General features: G+C 36.6%; 1 protein-coding gene across 2 annotated transcripts in view; it reads right to left on the bottom strand.

The window, feature by feature from the left end:
* Ccdc81 (coiled-coil domain containing 81) overlaps positions 1–21,221 on the bottom strand; it is a 46,673-nt gene that overhangs the window by 6,865 nt on the left and 18,587 nt on the right. For both annotated transcript variants that reach the window (XM_076843903.2, XM_076843902.2), the window contains 6 exons: positions 6,663–6,756; positions 6,116–6,262; positions 5,339–5,443; positions 2,496–2,668; positions 1,242–1,320; positions 809–1,029 (listed from right to left, as the gene is read on the bottom strand). In XM_076843903.2, the coding sequence (XP_076700018.2) occupies positions 809–1,029; positions 1,242–1,320; positions 2,496–2,668; positions 5,339–5,443; positions 6,116–6,262; positions 6,663–6,756 (819 nt within the window). The remainder of the gene's footprint in view (positions 1–808; positions 1,030–1,241; positions 1,321–2,495; positions 2,669–5,338; positions 5,444–6,115; positions 6,263–6,662; positions 6,757–21,221) is intronic.

Genomic DNA, 21,221 nt, shown 5'->3' on the forward strand with positions numbered 1-21,221 from the left:
TTATAAATACAACTGACTTCTGAGATTGAATTCCTTTGGACAGAGCCTTTTTGGAACTCCTTGTACCTTGACATTTTTAACTGAACAAGAATAAGAATCTAAGACCTACTGAACATCTGCAAAAAAGAAAACTAGAGTTCCCTGTAGCAATCTGGGTGAATAAGAAGCAGGAGATTATGGATGATGGAAAGACTAGGGAAGAACCATGGAGATGTTGTAAGACTGAGAGCCAAATAGGACCTTTAAAAATTCCCCATTGGTGCAGTGACCAATTGGGCATTTTAAGAAATGGGATGTCTGATGTTTGAACTGAAAGGTATGTGCACTGATACAGTATAAGTCCTCCTCAGCCTACCCTGACACCTTCCACACACCCTCACATATGGAGGAAGGTTAGTGGAAGTTGAGCAAGACCCCTTCCAAGTTGTCATGTCTGGATTTACTTGAGCACAACACCACACTTGAGGCTCACATCCTACTTCCAATGGATACTGCTGGAAGGGACAACCCTTTTAAGAAGTTAAACTGTAACAGGAAGGAAAAATATGAGGAGGGAACTGAAGGGAGAAATGAAATCAAGAGAGGGCTTTTAAAGTTATTTATTTAATTGTGTTTTCTTCATAGGATGGATTGTAAAGATAAAATGAGATAAAGAATGTGGTTAACTTGGAAAAGTGTCTTTCACAATTAACTCCTCAATGTGTTATCTATTATTCTTACTTTTCTGCTGTTGTTTGAGAGAGGAGGGAGGAAGAGGAGGAAAAATAAGAAGCCAGGGAGGAGAAGAAAAGATTCAAGATCTCCTTACTCTTTTCTTGTCCTCTGAAGCATCTCCAAGTCCCGCTTCTGATCCACCAGTTGGTGCAGAATGGCTTCCCTCTTCTGGTTAGCAGCTGTTTCCAGCTGGTGCTTCATGTAATCCTGTTCTCGCTTTCGCTTTTCCACCAGCCAGTCAGTCTTTTTCTTACCAAAGATAGGCTCAGAGGAGTCCGGTTCAAACACAGGTAACTGAGAGGGTCTGTTCTTCATCTGAAATGGGAACAAACATATGCAGATTTTAATGCTATTATGGAATAAACTTTATGCACAACTCTGTAATATGGTAAAATACCAATACCTTATAGGAAGGTTCACACTCACCAAATGTGTAACACCAAGAGTATCCATAATATTAGAGTATTTATATATTTTATGCTATTGAAAAACTGTATAATTTTAAAATAATAATACTTGGCCCTTACCTGAGCATCCAAAGCTGTCTTGTAACACAGTGTTTCTTCCATTTTATCTTTTAAATATTTGGCTCTTTGTGCAGCAAGTCTGATATTTAAGAACAGGATAAGGTGGGAGAAGTTTTGAAACATTTTCAGTCAAGTATTAATACTGAGACATCATAAATAAAAATTGTTCTTTCATTATGGGATATTTCATCTTAAGAAAGAAAAAGTAGGGCTGGGGCCATAGCTCAGTGACAGAGTGCTTGCCTAGCATGTGTGAGGTGCTGGGTTCAATCCTTAGCACCATATAAAAAACTGAACAAATAAAGGCATCTGTCTATAACTGCAAAAAAAAAAAGAAAGAAAGAAAGAAAGAAAAAGAAAAAGTAGTTCAAATCCATAGGCGAGTGGGCATCATGTAAACACAGGACAGATAGGATAGGTATAAGCAGGGGATAGAACCATATTGTCCAAATACTATTGAAACAGCAGCCCCCCTTCTATACTACCCTGCCAATTCTTTAAAAAAATCTAGATATGAAAGCAGTAAGGGACTATTCACCTATCAACTGATTTATTGTAAAAGTCCTTTTTAAGGAAAGTAATCCCTATTGTAAATAATAACTTCAGGAAACACATATGATCTATTAAGTGAGTACAATGGACTATTATAGAACATTTATAGAATATACTTTTCAGTCAATTGCTCTCCTGACTTTAGTAACAGAAATATGGGCCTCCCTCCCCTGTTTAGGCACATATGAACTCCATATACCTAACCCTATCCAAGGCCTCAGGTAATTTAATCAAGATCAATCAGATCTCTTTCCTGAAGTTTGAAATTGAAACTAACATTCTCCAAGTCTGAGCTGGAAAAAAAAAAGAGTATGTCAACTAAGTATCTGTGTGTAAGCAGACAGAAGGCCACTGTACAGGTCTTTTCAGTCCCTGGTTCCATTCCCTCCTGGGTTCCCATACATTTCTTCACTCAGTTTCCATGGGACACCCTAGTATTGGTGAGCAAAAAAACATATAAAATGATACTCTATAATAATTATAGATTGGCAATCATTATTATAATCATAATGATGGATCTTTCATTATTCTAATTAGAATACCATCTAATTCTAATGAGGGTATTGACTGCTAACTGGATTAGTTTGTTGCTCAATTGGTTATAGTGGTGCTAATAAAACTATCAATGCTGGTTCAATCTTACATAAAAATTCACACAGAAATTCTGAATCCATTTCACAGAGGACCTCTGGCTAGACTCACTCCTCTGTGAGCTGTACTTGTTCTAGGTGGTCCATCAACTCTCTGTTTTGTCTTTGCTTTATTTCCTTTTCCCGTCTGTTAGCCATTTGTCTCAAGAGACTTTGGGAATATTCCTCTTGCTTAATAGCATTAATCTCAGGACTAAGTGGCCGTTTATCAAACAGGAAGGATTTCTAGAATGAAAGAAAAGCAATTTATTCATACTAGAACACAGAAAAATAAAGTTAATGTTTCAGAAGAATAAAAATTAATGAGAAAGTATTTCTTACTTTCTAATATGCCAGCTAACATGAAAGGAACCCACATAACAACATGAGCACATTTGATAATCAAGCTGAGCTAATTGAGCTCAGAGCCCCATTTCTGAGACAGGGATAAAAAAGAGTACCATGGAGTGGTTCCTGAGCTAGTTTCTTAGAAGGAAGAAAGAATTCTGAACACCTTTAAAAGCATGAGCAAGCAGACAGAGGTGTTGTAAAGAGAGCACCAAGTATCTACTATGGGCCCAGCCATTCTAGACTTTCCAACAATAACAGAGTTCAGAGATCCTCAGGTTCATCCAGCCTGCATTCAGGTGCCAGAGACAAGTAAACATTAACAAGTAAACAGTTTTTCAAATAATTTAGGGTAGTAATAAGTGCTATATATCCTTTATCCTAGCAAGTGACTAGGTAGGAATAGGATTAGATCGGTTGTTTACTAGCGAAGGCTTTTCCTTGTAGAAGACTGAATCGCCTCCACTGTAAATACCAGTGGGATCTGTGTCCCATAAAGAAGGAACAGCAAGTGTGAAGACATCAGATGGAAACAAGTGAGGCATGTTCAATGAGCAGAAGGGAGGACTATGTGGCTGAGGCACAGGGAGGAAGAAGTAGAAGTAAACAAGTAGAGTTGGAGGAAGGCAGGGACATCTGGCAGGGTCTGATAGAGTAAAGCAAGTTCAGCTTTCAGTTCAATTCAGTAGGATTCCTAGAGGAATTAAACAGGAGAGTGGTATGTTTTGGTTAAGAATTGTAAAAGATCATTTTGGCTGCTGTGTGGAGAACAGATGGTAGGAGAAGAAGATGCAAGACATGAATCCGAGGAGAGACCAACTGAAGAAGCTGAACCTTATGATGTGTCTTTGACTGGGGTGGCAACATAAAAGATGAAGAGATTTGTGTTTTGTAGGTTGTTTAAAGAAATTTGTTTAGCTCACAGTTTTGAAGGTGGAAAGTCCAAATGGCATGGTTCTGGCTCTGGCATGTCCTACCTGGCTATTTCACCTCACAGTAGGAGTACAAGCAGAAAGAGGGAGGAATCATATGACAAGACAGGAGCCAGAGAGAAACTTAGAAATCAGCCTAACTCTTTTATAACAACGTGTTCATATGAGAATTAACTCAAGGTCCCATGAGTACTACCTTAATTCCTTTCAAGGACAGTGTCCCAGTGACCAATTCCCACCCACCAGGCCTACCAATTCTCAACATTGCCATGCTGAGCTTCCAATCCTGATCTCTTAGGGATACACAAAAAAAAAAAAAAAATATATGCAAACCATAGATATGCAAACCAATGCTCTTCTGGAAGATGAACAGATCTGAACAGGTACTGGGTACATTTAAAAGGTAAAAGCAGCTGGACTTGAAGATGGTCGGATGTGGGAGACAAAGAAAGGGGAACCTGAGATCACTCCTGAGCATCTGGCTGACTAGGGATGCCACTTACCAACTCGGGAAGCAAAGAACAGGTTGAGGAGGGGATCAATAGTTCTGTTCTGTTCTTTTTAAGATATCTAAAGATATACCAAAGAGGAGCTACAAAGTGGGCAGTAATAAATGTAATCTGGAATTTATATATAGGAAGCAAGAGAGATCATAGCTAAATGTCAAAAGCCCCATGCTCTCTCCCTCCCTCTTTGCTGCCCCTGCCTGAAATGTTCTTCCTCCACTTACTTCTTTACCTAACTCTTATATGCAAGGAGTCTTCCCAGATCTCTGGGCTACACTAAGTGACTCACCTGTTACTCACAGAAGGCCATTTTCAAAGATGTATTACAGCAGTTATTATATCACACTCTTTTCTCTTTTAGTCCCTGTCTCCCCTACTAGACTGAGACCTCTTTAGAAAAGGGAACTTGTATTCCTAGCTGCCAGCACAGTGGCTGGCCTATAGGAGTTCCATACATCTTGGATAAAGAAAATATATCTGATTAGATTTGTGTGCAGAGTGTCAGACTACCTAGATAGTGATATAAAAAGAGAAAAAATCAGGCAGAGATGAAAGTAGGCCAACATGATTAAAAGCAAATCAACAGTGAAGCAGGTGGCTTCTTCCATCTGAAGCTGGCTTCTCAAACTTTAATGTACATACAGATATTCTAATATAGATCCCCATTCTGGAAGTCTGGTATAGGGCCCTAGATTTTGCATTTCTAGCAATCCTGTCATGATGCTGGTTTTCTCTTTAGCTTCCAGGGCTGGACTTCAGTGTACTCCCCCCACCACCTGTCCTAGGACCTGATTGAGAATGGCTATAATTAACAAGAACTGCAGTTACTAGTAGTTACTCTACTGTGACTCTGGATGATGTGGAGACAGACACTGGGAAGCACCTGTCCTAGAAGAAAGTTTCAAGCCTATGGAGCCCACTTTTCAACTCTGTCACTTTAAAAAAAAGTTACAACAGGCCTGAAGGTGTGGCTCAGTGGTAGAATACTTGCCCAGCATGTGGGGAGGCTCTGAGTTCAATCCCCAGCACTGAAAAATATTTTAAAAGGCACAACCTGCAATACAGGGAGTGGATCTGAAGACAGTTGGGGTAGCTGCTGTTAGCAACAGAAATTTCAAAAGGACTCTTACATAAAATTCAGGTTTCTCATTCTTGTGACTTCTTATAGCTTCAGCAACTCCAAGATTATAGGCAGCATTTTTCTGATTCTGTTCTCTAGCAGCCAGACTTTTAATCTATCATAAAACATTTTTTTTACATTTTAATCACAAATTGGAATAGAGCCTTTAAAAATTTTAACATTATGATATTCATTTAATCCAACCATGAAAGAAACCTATTTAGAGGCAATGGTATTTTCTGATGTCTTCAGAGATTTAGGAAAGTGGGTTAGGGAGGTTTTTTATTTCCTATTCTTGGACTTTAGGCACCATCACTACATGGCTCCTAAGAAGGAATGAAAGAATTCATCACAAATCAGGAGAGGGCAATCGGATCAATTATAGTGATCACAGAAATCTGGATAGAGCAAATATAATGGTGCCATTCTGTCCTTGCTTGCTTAAAATAGACTATGAATTTGAAAGGTAAAAGTTTTGACTAGATATTATATTTTATCATAAATCAAAGATAAAGCAATAAAACCTAGCAATTCCACCTTTAAAATTCAGTTCTTTGGGGGCAAAAAATTAATGATACATGCAAGTATTCCACTACATGGATATCCATCCTAGTCTTATTTGTTATAGTTGAAATCTTGAACACTGCCTAAATTTTAGTCCAGCAGTATATAACATATCAGATATGTTACAGAACAGGAGAAAATGATGGAATATTTTAAATGGAGTTTGATAACCATGTTCTACTATCCCATTTAAAACAGTTCTTTCACTGAGGTGTTGGACTACCTGGTGTTTGAAGAAAGCCTCCTGATCTTTCATTATTTGATGTTGCTGTATGAGTTGCTCTTCTTCTATTGCTCCCCTTCTCCTCTCCTCACTGTAGTACAACGGGAAATTCCGTTTTGCTCTTTGTAAACATACATAGCACATTTCCTACAATCCCAAATTTTAGGACAAATTAATTTTTTGCATTTTACTTTTTTGCCTTCACATTCCCTTCACAAGTTTTCCAAAGGCTGGGTGTGTCAAGAAACACACTTTACAAAAGAATATATTAGTGACAATTAGAAAATGAGTAGACCCACAAATAATCAAAAGGATTTACTGAACTCTCAATCAGAAGTGTTTATCGCAACTGGAAAATAGAAAACATTTCCAGATCTTATTTCTGTGAAATAGTAGACTGTGATAGATTTAGCACAGTCCAGGTTTGGGTCCTGAGTACTTGTGCCACACCCATATGTTATAATTAGGAAAGAGAGTCCCAGAACCATCTTTAAGAAACAGAAGTCAGAGGGAGATTCTAGGCTTTGTTTGTTTGAAGGCACTGTACCTGTCCTGCCCTTTTATGATCCTGGCAATCAGGAGCTAGGTCTGTTCTGGGCTTTGTTTCATTGTCATTTTTCAGAAAAGCTAAAGATGATGAGCTAAAAAAAATAATGCAATATTAATTAATGCTTAATGTACTCTGGCCTCAGAGCAATAACTTTAGAGGCAAGTATAAACATAAGACAAAGAAAAGTATCTGTTTTTCTCTAGAATAACTGTATATATCAAGGTTAAGAACTTATACTTTTTGTCAGATGAAGTTGGATTTGAATCCCAGCTTTTGTGTTTACAAAGTGACTGACATTGGACAAGCTGTGTCATCTTGCAAAGTCTCAGTTATCAATTCTGCATAATAGGGATAAAATGTATTCAATTCCACAAAAATGTACTGAGTTGTTTACCAAATGTGCACCATTCTAGGTACAGGAATAGCAAAACACACACACACACACACACACACTCTCTCTCTCTCTCTCTCTCTCTCTCTCTCACACACACACACACACGCACACACACACTCACACACACACACACACAATCCCTGTCCTTGCTGAATTAACATCCTGATGGGGATACTCAGGCAGTAGGATAAATAACTGAACTCTGTGGTGTGTCCCAGGACAACAAATGCCATGCAATGCTGGAGAAATGGAGTGTGAAATCATAAACTGAATGACCTAGGAAGTTCTCACCAAGGCTATATTTGAATAAATTCTTGCAGGAAGTGAGAAACAAGGTAGATATATCAGATACAAAACTAATTTCAAAAGAAAGAAATGAGTGAAAGTCCTGGAGGTGGGAGTGTGCCTGTCTCAGTGTGGCTGGAGGGAGATGACTTAGGGGCCAGAAGTAGGAGAGAAGTCAGAGACCTGATAGGAGGTTGAAGGTCCAGATAAGAATACTGACTGGTTAGCTTGAGTAAGAAAGGGAAGCCATGGAGGGTTTGGGAAAGTAGATGAAGCCACCTAACTTTCACAGGATTTCTTTGGCTATTGTTGAGAATAAACTGAATAGGAGGAATGGCAGAAGTGAGAGAGCCATTAGGAGACTGTTTCAATAAAACGAGAAAGAGAGACCAGCTGGGACTATGGTGGTAGCAGCAGAAATGATAAGAAGTGGATGCATTCTGGCTGTGTTGAAGGTGGAGTTGACTAAATTTTCTAACTGAATACAAGTGCTTTTGCTTCCTTCCCATGCCACTGGCAAAGAACAATTCCTGCTACAATCTCCTGACCAAGGGTCAGAAACAGTTTTATTCTGTGTTTTATCCCACAGATGCCAGAAACCTCCTCAGAAACCAAGAACTAAACCCACACCAGACAAGGATATGGTGTCTAGCATGGTCCAGGTGGCCTGGAGCAAGGGCTTTAAATATTAATACAAATATTTGCCTAGGATTTGTAACTGTACATCCTGAATGTTATGACAACCACCTAACAGCAAGGCACATATAGGAATTCTCAAAGTAAAACTGTCAAGCATTTAAAGTCCTCCAGAGCCAAGATAGCACCTCTGTCGGCAGACCCAACAAATGAAGTCATTTATACCCAAGGAAATAATGAAGCAACTGATGACAAATAAGAATTTTCAACAAGCATGTTTAAAATACAGAAATATTAGAGAAACTGGAAAGAGCAGACCAATAATAAAAAGAAAACCAATTAGTCACTAAAACAGAGACCCTGTGCCTAATAAAAGAAAAAGTAGGCCCAAATCTTCACCATGTCAGCTAAGGAATTGACTTCCTTAACAAGACTCCTAAAACACAAGAAGTAAAATCAAGAATCAATAAATGCGATAGATTCAAATTAAAAAGCTTCTTCTCAGCAAAGGAAACAATCAATAATATGAGGAGAGAGCCTAAAGAATGGGAGAAAATCTTTACCACCTGCACTTCAGATAGGTATATAAATAGCTCAAAAGACTCAACCCCCCCCCAAAAAAACCCAATCAATAAATGGGCTAAAGAACTGAACAGATACTTTTCAGAAGAAGAAATATGGTTAATCAACAAATATATGAAAAAATGTTCAACATCTCTATCAATTAGAGAAATGCAAATCAAAACTACACTGAGATTTCCTCTCACTCCAGTTAGAATGACAATTATCAAGAATACAAGCAACAATAAATGTTGGCGAAGATGTGGGGAAAAATGTTCACTTATACATTGTTAGTGGGACTGCAAATTGGTGTAACCACTCTGGAAAGCAGTATAGAGATTCCTCAGAAAACTTAGAATGGAACCACATTTGATCCAGCTATCTCACTCCTCAGTTTATACCCAAAGGACTTAAAATCAGCATACTACAGTGACACAGCCACCTCAATGGTTATAGCAGCTCAATTCACAATAGCTAAACTATGAATGCCCTGCAGTAGATGAATGGATAAAGAAACTGTGGTATATATACACAATGGAATATTACTCAACCTTAAAGAAGAATGAAATTATGGCATTTACAGGTAAATAGATGGAGTTGGAGAATATCATGCTAAGCAAAGTCAGCCAATCCCCAAAAACCAAAGGCCAAATTGTTTTCTCTGATATGCAGATGCTAATTCACAAATATGGGGAATGGGGTGGGGGTTGGAAAAAATAGAGGTCCTTTAGATTAGGCAGAGGGGAGAGAAAAAAGGGGAGGGTGTCTGGTAGTGGAAAGAATAGTAGAATGAATCGAACATTAATACCCTATGTGCATATATGACCAGTGTGATCCTAAATCAAGTACAACCAGAAGAATGAGAAGTTACACTCCACTTACGTATGATGTGTCAAAATACATTCTACTGTCATGTATAACCGATTAGGAAAAAAATTTTAAATAGAGGAAACATTGTATTTTATATTAATTTCACTAAAATAAAATATAAGGTAATATATTATATAAATTCTTTTTAAGTCTTTCCTCTTACCACATCTGTAAATTCTAGAGGTCTATATCTTATGAAAATTTTTTATCTTTCCAAATGTTGCATGTAATAAACACTTTGCAAATATCCAAATTAATTTGAAGATATGTTCATATATTATTTGAAGTAGAATGTATTATTGTTTCAAGTAATATATATGTAAACAGTTTCCAACATTGTCAAAGAAACAGTATAGTAATTTTTTATTCTGTCTGTGCAAAATGTAATTGAAACAGTAATGACTTGTAAAAGCCAAATTATTACTTATAATAATAAAAAACAATAGTATTTAAAAAAATACACAACATATAGTAATAAAATATATGATGCATAAAAATAATATATCATACATCTTTATATATAATTATATATCATACATTTGTACATGTAAAATTTATTATGTATAAAATAAGTGTATATGTATAAATTATTATAAATAATTATTAATTATTATAAATAATTGTTTATAATTATTATTAAAATATTATGGTAAAATATATAATATATAAAATAATGTATTTTATACATTTTTAACTCAATGAATGGAATATAAATAAGTAAACTGGCCCATCTAATTCTATATTACTTCACTTGAAAATACAACTGAGAACATCACCTAAAAAATAGCACAGAGAGGGGCTGGGGTTGTGACTCAGACCCAGAGCACTTGCCTAGCATGCGTGAGGCACTTGATCCTCAGCATCACATAAAAATAAAGTAAAGGTTTAAAACAAAATAGCACAGAGAATAAAGAAAATATTTTTAAAATAAGTTTAGAAATAAAGAACCAACTCAGAAACTCAAATATACATTTAATTAGGAGTGCTGAGTTAGGAAAGAAAGGACATGTTAAAGAATGCTATACTAGAAGATAATGGCTAAGAATTTTCCAGAAAGTCATGATTCCTACACAAAGAGTAAAAATGCAAAACATTACAAAAGAAGATTCTGAAAAGCTACAACAGAGAATGACAACCAGACTGACTCAGACTTCTCATGAGGACAACTGCCAGAAGAAAATGGAGCAATATCATTAAAGTGCAGAGGGAAAATAACTACGAATCGGCATTCAAGAGTGACGACATACTAAGAACTTTTATAAACAATATGAAGACTAAGTGTATTAAAAAGAGAACCTTGCCAAAAGAACCATTACAAGACACACCTTAATAAGAAGAAAAGTGAACCCTGGGGAAAGAGCAGGGATATAATAAACAATGGTGAGCAAAGACATTGATTAAAACATGTGGCATTTCTAAATGCACATTGGCCATAAAATATTTTTTAAAGATACACACTTGAAAGCAAATTGAAATAAAAGTTCTAGACAAGAAAAATACAGGTTTGGAAGAGGGTGAAGTTTGGAAAAAATTCAAAGCATGCTAAGGAAATGTGATCAAGAGAAAACAGAAAAAGAAGAAGAAGAAAGTTAAATGTGTGGCAAATAAAAAACAAAATAATATGATAAAAATAGGTCTAAGTATACTAGTATACAACTGAAATATTTATTGTACTACCAACAAAAAATATTTCTACAGGAGTATTTTGGCAAGAAGGTCCATTATTGTGGATACATTTATCTTATTCTCCTAACACTATTCTTACTAGGTATCCTGAGGCTGTAGGACAATTAATACTCAAAGGAATAAAAGCAGCAAAGGGAGTGTTTGGAATTTCTCCCAATAAAATTATTACTCCATATACTATGAATCAAATTGATGAGTTAGCTAATGAGTTAAATACTTGGGCAATAATCATGTGCAAATCTAATGTTTCATTTGATAACCACTTACCATCTAATCCTTTATTGTCTTTTTGATCATCGCATCCTGTAATTTTTCCAAAAATGACAAGAAAAACACCTATCGGGAATGCTCCAAATATATTCACTGATGGATCAAATAATGGTACAGCAGCAATAGTTACACCTGATCAAACTTTTACATTTTTAGTACCCAAACAATCAGCTCAAAAGGTAGAGCTTAAGGCAGTATTACAGGCTTTTGTGATGTTTAAAAATTCTGTATTTAATTTATTTTCTGATAGTCAGTATATAGTTAATGCTATAGTATCCCTTGAAGATGCTGGTAGGATTTCCCCTTCCTCTACTGTTTTCTTTTTGCTTTCCACTATACAAAGTCTAATCTGGGACAGAAAAGATCCATTCTTTATAGGACATATCAGGGCACATACAGGATTGCTTGGAGCCCTTAGTTTGGGCAATGATTTAGCAGATAAAACTACACATGACATACATATTTTCTCTACACTAGAAGAAGCTATAAATTTTCATAAAAACTTCCATGTCAATGCTAATACTTTACAAAAGCGTTTTAAAATAACTAAGGAACAAGCTAGACAAATAATAAAACAATGTCAAAATTGTGTGACCTTTTTACCACAAGTTAATCTTGGAGTCAATCCTAAAGGATTGATACCTAACCATATTTGGCAGATGGACGTCACACACTTGCCAGAATTTGGAAAATTAAAATATTTGCATGTTACAGTTGATACTTCTTCTGCATTTTTGATGGGCTCCCTTCATGCCAGAGAAAAAACTAAAGATGTTATAGCTCATTGCTTACAAAATTTTGCCACTGTGGGCATTCCAAAACAGTTAAAAACAGATAATGCCGCAGACTGGCTGGGCACAATTCAGGAGCCACTTGTCAAAAGAAACTAACTTTATTTTTAGAACTACACACGCCAAACAAAACAGCTCCTCAGGAAAAAACCCTTAGAGCCCAACTGCCACCACTGGCTTCCCACAAGCCACACACCCCAACCCAGCCTCCTCCTCCCACAATCCTCCTGCTCTTGAGGCCGATTGGCTGGGTCGCATGGGCGGAGCCAAAAAAGTCCCCCAATGAGCAGCTCCGTGGTCTGAAAGGGCAGGGAAACAGCCCAATGAGCATCACCGCAGAGGAGCCAATCAGCTAGATGTTGCTGGGGCTGCTGTGAGCCAATCATCAGCTGGCAGTCTGAAAGTTTGCTGGGGCCCCTTCAGCTGTGGCTCTCAACACAAAATAATATGATAAAAATAGGGCTAAGTATACTAGTATACAACTGAAAATTCAAGTCTGTATTGAGTTTTTAAAAATCCAAATTTTTGGACTCCAGAAGATGGCGGCGAATAGAGTGCATCACCCCCGTGTACCGCATCACTGCGCAGGTGAATAACGAGTTAGAACGGCCAAAAGCTATCTTGTTAGGAATTTCCAGCAAAATTGGGGTGCACCGAAACCTAAAGGAAGGATTTCCATCACCCGAGGATCGGTTACTAGGGGTTAATCATGAGTGAACCGTGTGCCCGGAGATTCAGGCTGATTGATCGGCAGCCTGCCCCGCTGCTAGAGACTGCGGTTTGCCGAGAAATTGCGTGCCAGCAATGCAGAGGAACGGTGCTGCAGATTCTGTGGGGTCCTGCCGGCTGTGCCCTCACTGTGCTCCGGCCTGAATTCTGGGTTTGAGACAGGGAAGGAAGCGGTCCAGTTCTGTCCTCTACACTGGACAGCCCGCTGAGGAAGCCAGCGGCCACCATCTTGGAGAGCTGACGTCACCATCGCCAGTTTCCGACAGATGGCAGCTAGTTCAGCAATAAAACAGGTGTGTGTCATTTAGTCCATCTCCCATATAGTGGGGAAATCGCATAAAATCTCTCCTCGGCTTTCCGGGGGCATGATTAACAGAGTGAGCGTGAATAGACGCGAGGGGAAAGGTAAAGCCACCTGACCTCCAACTCCCCCCTCCCACCAGCATCGAAAATGAAACCTGTCACGCCAGCTCTCAGAGGAGTGGCTATCGGAGGGAATCAAAAAGACAGGGGGCCGATTTCCAATAGCCTCGCTCCACATCCAGGAAACTGCAGGCCCAGAGCGTAGCTTGAACTGCTGAAAGGTATCACACTGGGGAAGGCCTGGCTGACAGGAGAAGCGAGGAGACTAGAGGCCAGGAATAAACCTAAGCTAATGGGTTTTGAGAGTCACGGGGTGGGGGGGGGAGCGGCCTCACATGGATTGTTTCCTACAGCCAGAGGGCAAAATCTTGGCCTGGAAGGCACAGCACCACCTACTGGAAGCGAAGAAAATAGAAGCCTAACAGTGCCTTTTTTTTTCTTTCTTTTTTTAATTTTTTAATTTTTTAATTTTAATTTTTTTAATTATGTTTTAATTGTATTTTTATTTTACTGCATTTTATTATAGTTTATCATTTCTTTTTCTTTTCTATTTCTTTCTTCTCTCCCTCTCTCTTTCTTGGTTTGCTTCCTTACCTTTTCCCCATCTTTCCTCTTAAGCATGACCACCCAGATTACATATAACTTACTAAATGCAAACAGATGAATACTACAAATCAGTCTATAGTTCACCTAGGCCCTTAACTACACCCAAATACTCCTATCTATTCTCTTGTTAATATCTGCCTGCATTTGAGCAACCCCCCAAAGAAGGTAACATATACTAACCTCCATACCATCAAAGTGCCCGAACTTAACATAAAATCCTAAATTCAAAACTCAACTCTCTAAATGCCATCAATCTGTAGGCCTTAATGAAACTAATGAATTTACCTTAAATCACAATTAAATCCAACATCTCTAAACATTGTCTCCCAAAACAAAGGAGAGATATTGGAACTATAAAAAACAAAACAAATTTAAAGGAGAAAACAGAAACACAGCAGTCAAACAGAGTTGGAAAGTAATGTGAGTACCATGAAAAAACAAGGGAAAAAAGGATTACAAACAATGTAGGACAACTTAAATTCACAGGAGAACCTAGAGGCATCAGAAAAATGGACAGAGAAAGAACTCAAGGCATACCAAACTCAGATGGAATGGAATCTTAGAGAAGACATTAGACAGCAAGTCCAAACAATGAAAGTATACTTTGAAAATGAATTACATAAGCAAATTCAAATGAGCTCTACCAGGAGATAGAGATTTTAAAAAAATCAAACAGTAATCCTAGAAATGCAGGAAACCATAAACCAAATCAAAAACTCAAATGAGAATATTACAAATAGACTACATCAAGTAGAAGTCAGAACATCAGATAATGAAGAAAAAGTATATCAGCTCGAAAAGAGTATAGTCAATGCAGAAAGGCTGGTAAGAAACCACAAGCAAAACATCCAAGAGATATGGGATGTCATAAAAAAAACAAACTTAAGAATCACTGGAATAGAGGACGGTATAGAGGTCCAAACCAAAGTAATGAGCAATTTGTTGAATGAAATAATTTTAGAGAACTTTCCAGACATGAAAGATGGAACAGATTGCCAAATCCTGGAAGCCTACAGGACCCCAAACATACAAAACCGTAATAGACCAACTTCAAGACACATTATTATCAAGATATCCAACATACAGAACAAGGAGAGAATATTAAAAGCTACAAGAGAAAGGAGGCAGATTACCTTCAGGGTTAAACCAATTAGGTTAACGGCTGATTTTTCATCAGAGACGTTGAAAGCAAGAAGATCCTGGAACAACATATTTCAAACGTTGAAAAATAATGGATTCCAACCAAGAATACTGTATCCAGCAAAATTAAGCTTCAGATTTTACAATGAAATTAAAATATTTCATGATAAACAAAAGTTAAAAGAATTCGCAGCCAGAAAACCAGCACTGCAAGGCATTTTGAGCAAAACACTACAAGAAGAGGAATTGAAAAATAGCACCCAAAACTAAAAGTGAGAGGTAACTCAGTAAAGGGAAGAAAAAAAATAACCAAAAAGGAAAAACTAGCCATATTAAAATAAATAAATAAATAAATAAATAAATAAATAAGCATGACTGGAAGTACAAACCATATATCAATAGTAACCTTAAACGTTAATGGCTTAAATTCACCAATCAAGAGACATAGGCTAGTAACCTGGATTAAAAAAACAAATCCAACAATATGCTGCCTTCAGGAGACTCATATGATAGGAAAAGACATACACAGGCTGAAGGTGAAAGGTTGGGAAAAATCATACCACTCACATGGTCCTTGGAAGCAAGCAGGAGTGGCCATACTCATATCAAATAAAATCAACTTCAAACCTGAGTTAATCAAAAGGGATAAAGAAGGACACTATATACTGTTAAAAGGAACCATCCACCAACAAGACATAACAATTATCAATATGTATGCACCAAACAATGGTGCTACAACATTCATAAACCAAACTCTCCTCAAGTTCAAGAGTCATGTAGACCACAACACAATAATTATGGGTGACTTCAACACACTGCTCTCTCCATTAGACAGATCCTCCAGACAAAAGCTGAATAAAGAAACTATAGAACTCAATAATACAATCAATAACCTAGACTTAACCAACATATATAGAATATATCAACCATCATCAAGTGGATACACGTTCTTCTCAGCAGCACATGGATCCTTCTCAAAGATAGACCATATATTATGCCATAGGGCAACTCTTAGTAAATATAAAGGTGTGGAGATAATACCATGCATCTTATCTGACCATAATGGAATAAAACTGGAAATCAATGATAAAAGAAGGAAGGAAAAATCCTGCATCACCTGGAAAATGAACAATATGATCAATGGGTTACAGAAGACATAAAGGAAGAAATCAAAAAATTCTTGGAGATAAATGAAAATACAGACACAACATATCGGAATCTATGGGACACAATGAAAGCAGTTTTAAGAGGAAAATTCATTTCCTGGAGTTCATTCCTCAAAAAAGAAAAAACCAACAAATAAATGAACTCACACTTCATCTCAAAACCCTAGAAAAGGAAGAGCAAAACAACATCAAATGTAGTAGAAGGCAAGAAATAATTAAAATCAGAGAGGAAATCAATGAAATTGAAACAAAAAAACATTGAAAAAATTGATAAAACTAAAAGTTGGTTCTTTGAAAAAATAAATAAGATCAACAGACCCTTAGCCATGCTAATGAAGAGAAGAAGAGAGAGAGCACAAATTACTAACATACAGGATGAAAAAGGCAATATCACAATGGACACTACAGAAATACAGAAGATAATTAGAAATTATTTTGAAACCCTATATTCCAATAAATAGAAGATAGCGAAGATATCGATAAATTTCTTAAGTCATATGATTTGCCCAGATTGAGTCAGGAAGATACACACAATTTAAACAGACCAATAACAAAGGAGGAAATAGAAGAAGCAATCAAAAGACTACCAACCAAGAAAAGCCCTGGACCGCATGGATATACAGTGGAGTTTTACAAAACCTTCAAAGAAGAATTAATACCAATACTTTTCAAGTTATTTCAAGAAATAGAAAAAGAAGGAGCTCTTCCAAATTCATTCTATGAGGCCAACATCACTCTGATCCCGAAACCAGACAAAGACAATTCAAAGAAAGAAAACTATAGACCAATATCTCTAATGAACTTAGATGCAAAAATCCTCAATAAACTCCTGGCGAATCAAATACAAAAGCATATCAAAAAAAATTGTGCACCATGATCAAGTAGGATTCATCCCTGGGATGCAAGGATGGTTCAATATATGGAAATCAATAAATGTTTTTCACCACATCAATAGACTTAACAATAAGAACCACATGATCATCTCAATAGATGCAGAAAAAGCATTCGACAAAGTACAGCATCCCTTTATGTTCAAAACTCTAGAAAAACTAGGGATAACAGGAACTTACCTCAACACTGTAAAAGCTACATATGCTAAGCCTCAGGCTAGCATCATTCTGAATGGAGAAAAATTGAAGGCATTCCCTCTAAAATCTGGAAGAAGACAGGGATGCCCTCTCTCACCACTTCTATTCAATTTAGTTTTCGAAATACTAGCCAGAGCAATTAGACAGACAAAAGAAATTAAAGACATAAAAATAGGAAAAGAAGAACTTAAATTATCACTATTTGAAGATGACATGATTCTATACCTAGAAGACCCAAAAGGGTCTACAAAGAAACTAATAGAACTAATAAATGAATTCAGCAAAGTGGCAAGATATAAAATCAACACACATAAATCAAAGGCATTCCTTTATATCAGCGACAAATCTTCTGAAATGGAAATGAGGACAACCACCCCATTCACAATATGCTCAAAAAAAATAAAATACTTGGGAATCAACCTAACAAAAGAGGTGAAAGATTTATACAATGAAAACTACAGAACCCTAAAGAGAGAAATAGAAGAAGACCTTAGAAGATGGAAAAATATACCCTGTTCATGGATAGGAAGAACTAACATCATCAAAATTGCGATATTACCCAAAGTTTAATGCAATGCCAATCAAAATCCCAATGGCATTTCTTGTAGAAATAGATAAAGCAATCATGAAATTCATACAGAAAAATAAAAGACCCAGAATAGCAAAAGCAATTTTAAGCAGGAAGTGTGAATCAGGAGGTATAGCGATACCAGATTTCAAACTATACTACAGAGCAATAGTAACAAAAACAGCATGGTACTGGTACCAAAACAGGTGGTTGGACCAATGGTACAGAATAGAGGACACAGAGACCAATCCACAAAATTACAACTTTCTTATATTTGATAAAGGGGCTAAAAGCATGCAATGGAGGAAGGATAGCATCTTCAACAAACGGTGCTGGGAAAACTGGAAATCCATATGCAACAAAATGAAACTGAATCACTTTCTCTTGCCATGCACAAAAGTTAACTCAAAATGGATCAAAGAGCTTGGTATCAAATCAGAGACTCTGCGCCTGATAGAAGAAAAAGTTGGCTCCAATCTACATATTGTGGGGTCAGGCTCCAAATTCCTTAATAGGACGCCCACAGCGCAAGAGTTAATAACTAGAATCAACAAATGGGACTTACTCAAAATAAAAAGTTTTTTCTCAGCAAGAGAAACAATAAGAGAGGTAAATAGGGAGTCTACATCCTGGAAACAAATCTTTACTCCTCACACTTCAGATAGAGTCCTAATATCCAGAGTATACAAAGAACTCAAAAAATTAAACAATAAGATAACAAATAACCCAAACAACAAATGGGCCAAAGACCTGAACAGACACTTCTCAGAAGAGGACATACAATCAATCAACAAGTACATGAAAAAATGCTCACCATCTCTAGCAGTCAGAGAAATGCAAATCAAAACCACCCTAAGATACCATCTCACTCCAGTAAGATTGGCAGCCATTAGGAAGTCAAACAACAACAAGTGCTGGCAAGGATGTGGGGAAAAGGGTACACTTGTACATTGCTGGTGGGACTGCAAATTGGTGCGGCCAATTTGGAAAGCAGTATGGAGATTCCTGGGAAAGCTGGGAATGGAACCACCATTTGACCCAGCTATTCCCCTTCTCGGACTATTCCCTGAAGACCTTAAAAGAGTGTACTACAGGGATACTGCCACATCGATGTTCATAGCAGCACAATTCACAATAGCTAGACTGTGGAACCAACCTAGATGCCCTTCAATAGATGAATGGATAAAAAAAATGTGGCATTTATACACAATGGAGTATTACACAGCACTAAAAAATGACAAAATCATGTAATTTGCAGGGAAATGGATGGCATTAGAGCAGATTATGCTAAGTGAAGGTAGCCAATCCCTAAAAAACAAATGCCAAATGTCTTCTTTGATATAATGAGAGCAACTAAGAACAGAGCAGGCAGGAAGAGCAGGAGGAAAAGATTAACATTAAACAGAGACATGAGGTGGGAGGGAAAGGGAGAGAAAAGGGAAATTGCATGGAAATGGAAGGAGGCCCTCATTGTTATACAAAATTACATATAAGAGGTTGTGAGGGGAAAGGGATAAAAAACAAGGGAGAAAATTAAATTACAGTAGATGGGGTAGAGAGAGAAGATGGGAGGGGATGGGAGGGGGAATAGGAAAGGTAGCAGAATACAACAGTTACTAATATGGCATTATGTAAAAATGTGGATGTGTAACCGATATGATTCTCCAAATTGTATTTGGGGTAAAAACGGGAGTTCATAACCCACTTGAATCTAATGTATGAAATATGATATGTCAAGAGCTTTGTAATGTTTTGAACAACCAATAAAAAAAAAGAAACTAGCAAAAAAAAATCCAAATTTTTTTACAAGATTAACACATAAAATAATAAAACACACATTAACAAAGATGAAAAAGATTGGCATAAAAAGGGTATTCTAGATAAATACTAAACAAATGTGCATTGTTAATTAGAACAGAATTTAAGACAATAGGTTCAATGTGAGCAATCTGTAGACAATCTCTCATTACTGCTGCTCAGAGGACAATTTGGTACAAGCTTCTTGAGAATAATGGCAACCTGTATCAAAGGCATGCAAAATGGGCTTGCCCTTCTCCCTCAGATTTAACTTTAAAGTTTCTATCCTATGGAATACTCAGATGTGTGCAAGGGATGATGTATAATTATAACTGTCACTTTATTTATAATATTTAAAAACTAGAAATACATCAAATATCCAGCAAGAGATTGATTACACAAAAGGTTAATCTTTTATTAGGATGATAAACAATCATTTGTTAATGTTATAATATATATAAAGCCATGGGGAAGACTTTACCACTTATTGTTAAGTGTAACAAAGTTTCACATAATATGATCTCAATTTTATTTAAAATGTATATGTTTCATACACACACACACACACACACACACACACACATACACACACACATATATAGTATGCATTGAAATGAAGCATATATACTAAAATGTTAACAATTTTCCTTGATGTAGAGGGATTAGGAGTGATATTTTGTGTAAATTTTGCTTTTCTCATCTTCTCAAAATTTTTGTGATAAACATGCATTATCTTAGCAATTATCACAAAATATTTTTTGGTTAACTTCTACAGGAAACTTTGACTAACAACTCCAAACTTACTTTTGTAGTCTTCTCCACATGTGTTATTCCCCTAGTGTCAGTTTTTCCTACAAAACTATTAGTATTATAAAAGTGGCTTTATATATCTTTTGGTGTGTATTTTCAGTACATAGAGTAGTACCTAGCACACAGTAGTGCTTTATGTTTGTTGGATTGAACTAAATTCCCACTAGACATTTAATTCTCAATTATCTTTCATAACATGAAATTATTTTTTTAAATGCCTAGAATTTTGAATTGACTTTAGGATCCCACAATGTACATAAATTGCACTTATGATAGCTGGTAAATTATAATACATTAATTAATTGAAAAGTGATAACAATGCAAGGTAATAGGTGTTTAATAAATACTTGAGTATAGTTGACTGATTTGAAGTCTTGAAAAGTAGCCTACTTGAAGAGAAAAGGATAAAATAGACATCTTTTGACATAATACCACAGGAAGAAGACAAAGCCATGATAAATTGTAATATATTCATTCGTTCAAAAAATGGATACTGAGAACTAAAGGTGTTTGACAAACTTACTTTATGTTTGGCAAAAATAAGAAACTGTCAGATCAGAATATCTAAGCATTCAGAAAGCAGCAAGGGAAGTTTATTGTAGAGCTGGAAAATAGCTTCCCAGATCCATAAGGAAAGCCACATGTTCCCTCCTCCATGCTACTTTGTTTCTTCCTCTATCACAAGATTTTTCCCACTGAACTGTCATCTCTCATTCTAGGTATGTTTGGCTTTCCCACTAGATTGTGACCCTTGGTCATCTCTATTATCCTCATCACCTAACACACAGAATGTTCT

Source organism: Callospermophilus lateralis, chromosome 2 (genome assembly GCF_048772815.1).
Source record: "Callospermophilus lateralis isolate mCalLat2 chromosome 2, mCalLat2.hap1, whole genome shotgun sequence".
Lineage (NCBI taxonomy): Eukaryota > Metazoa > Chordata > Mammalia > Rodentia > Sciuridae > Callospermophilus > Callospermophilus lateralis.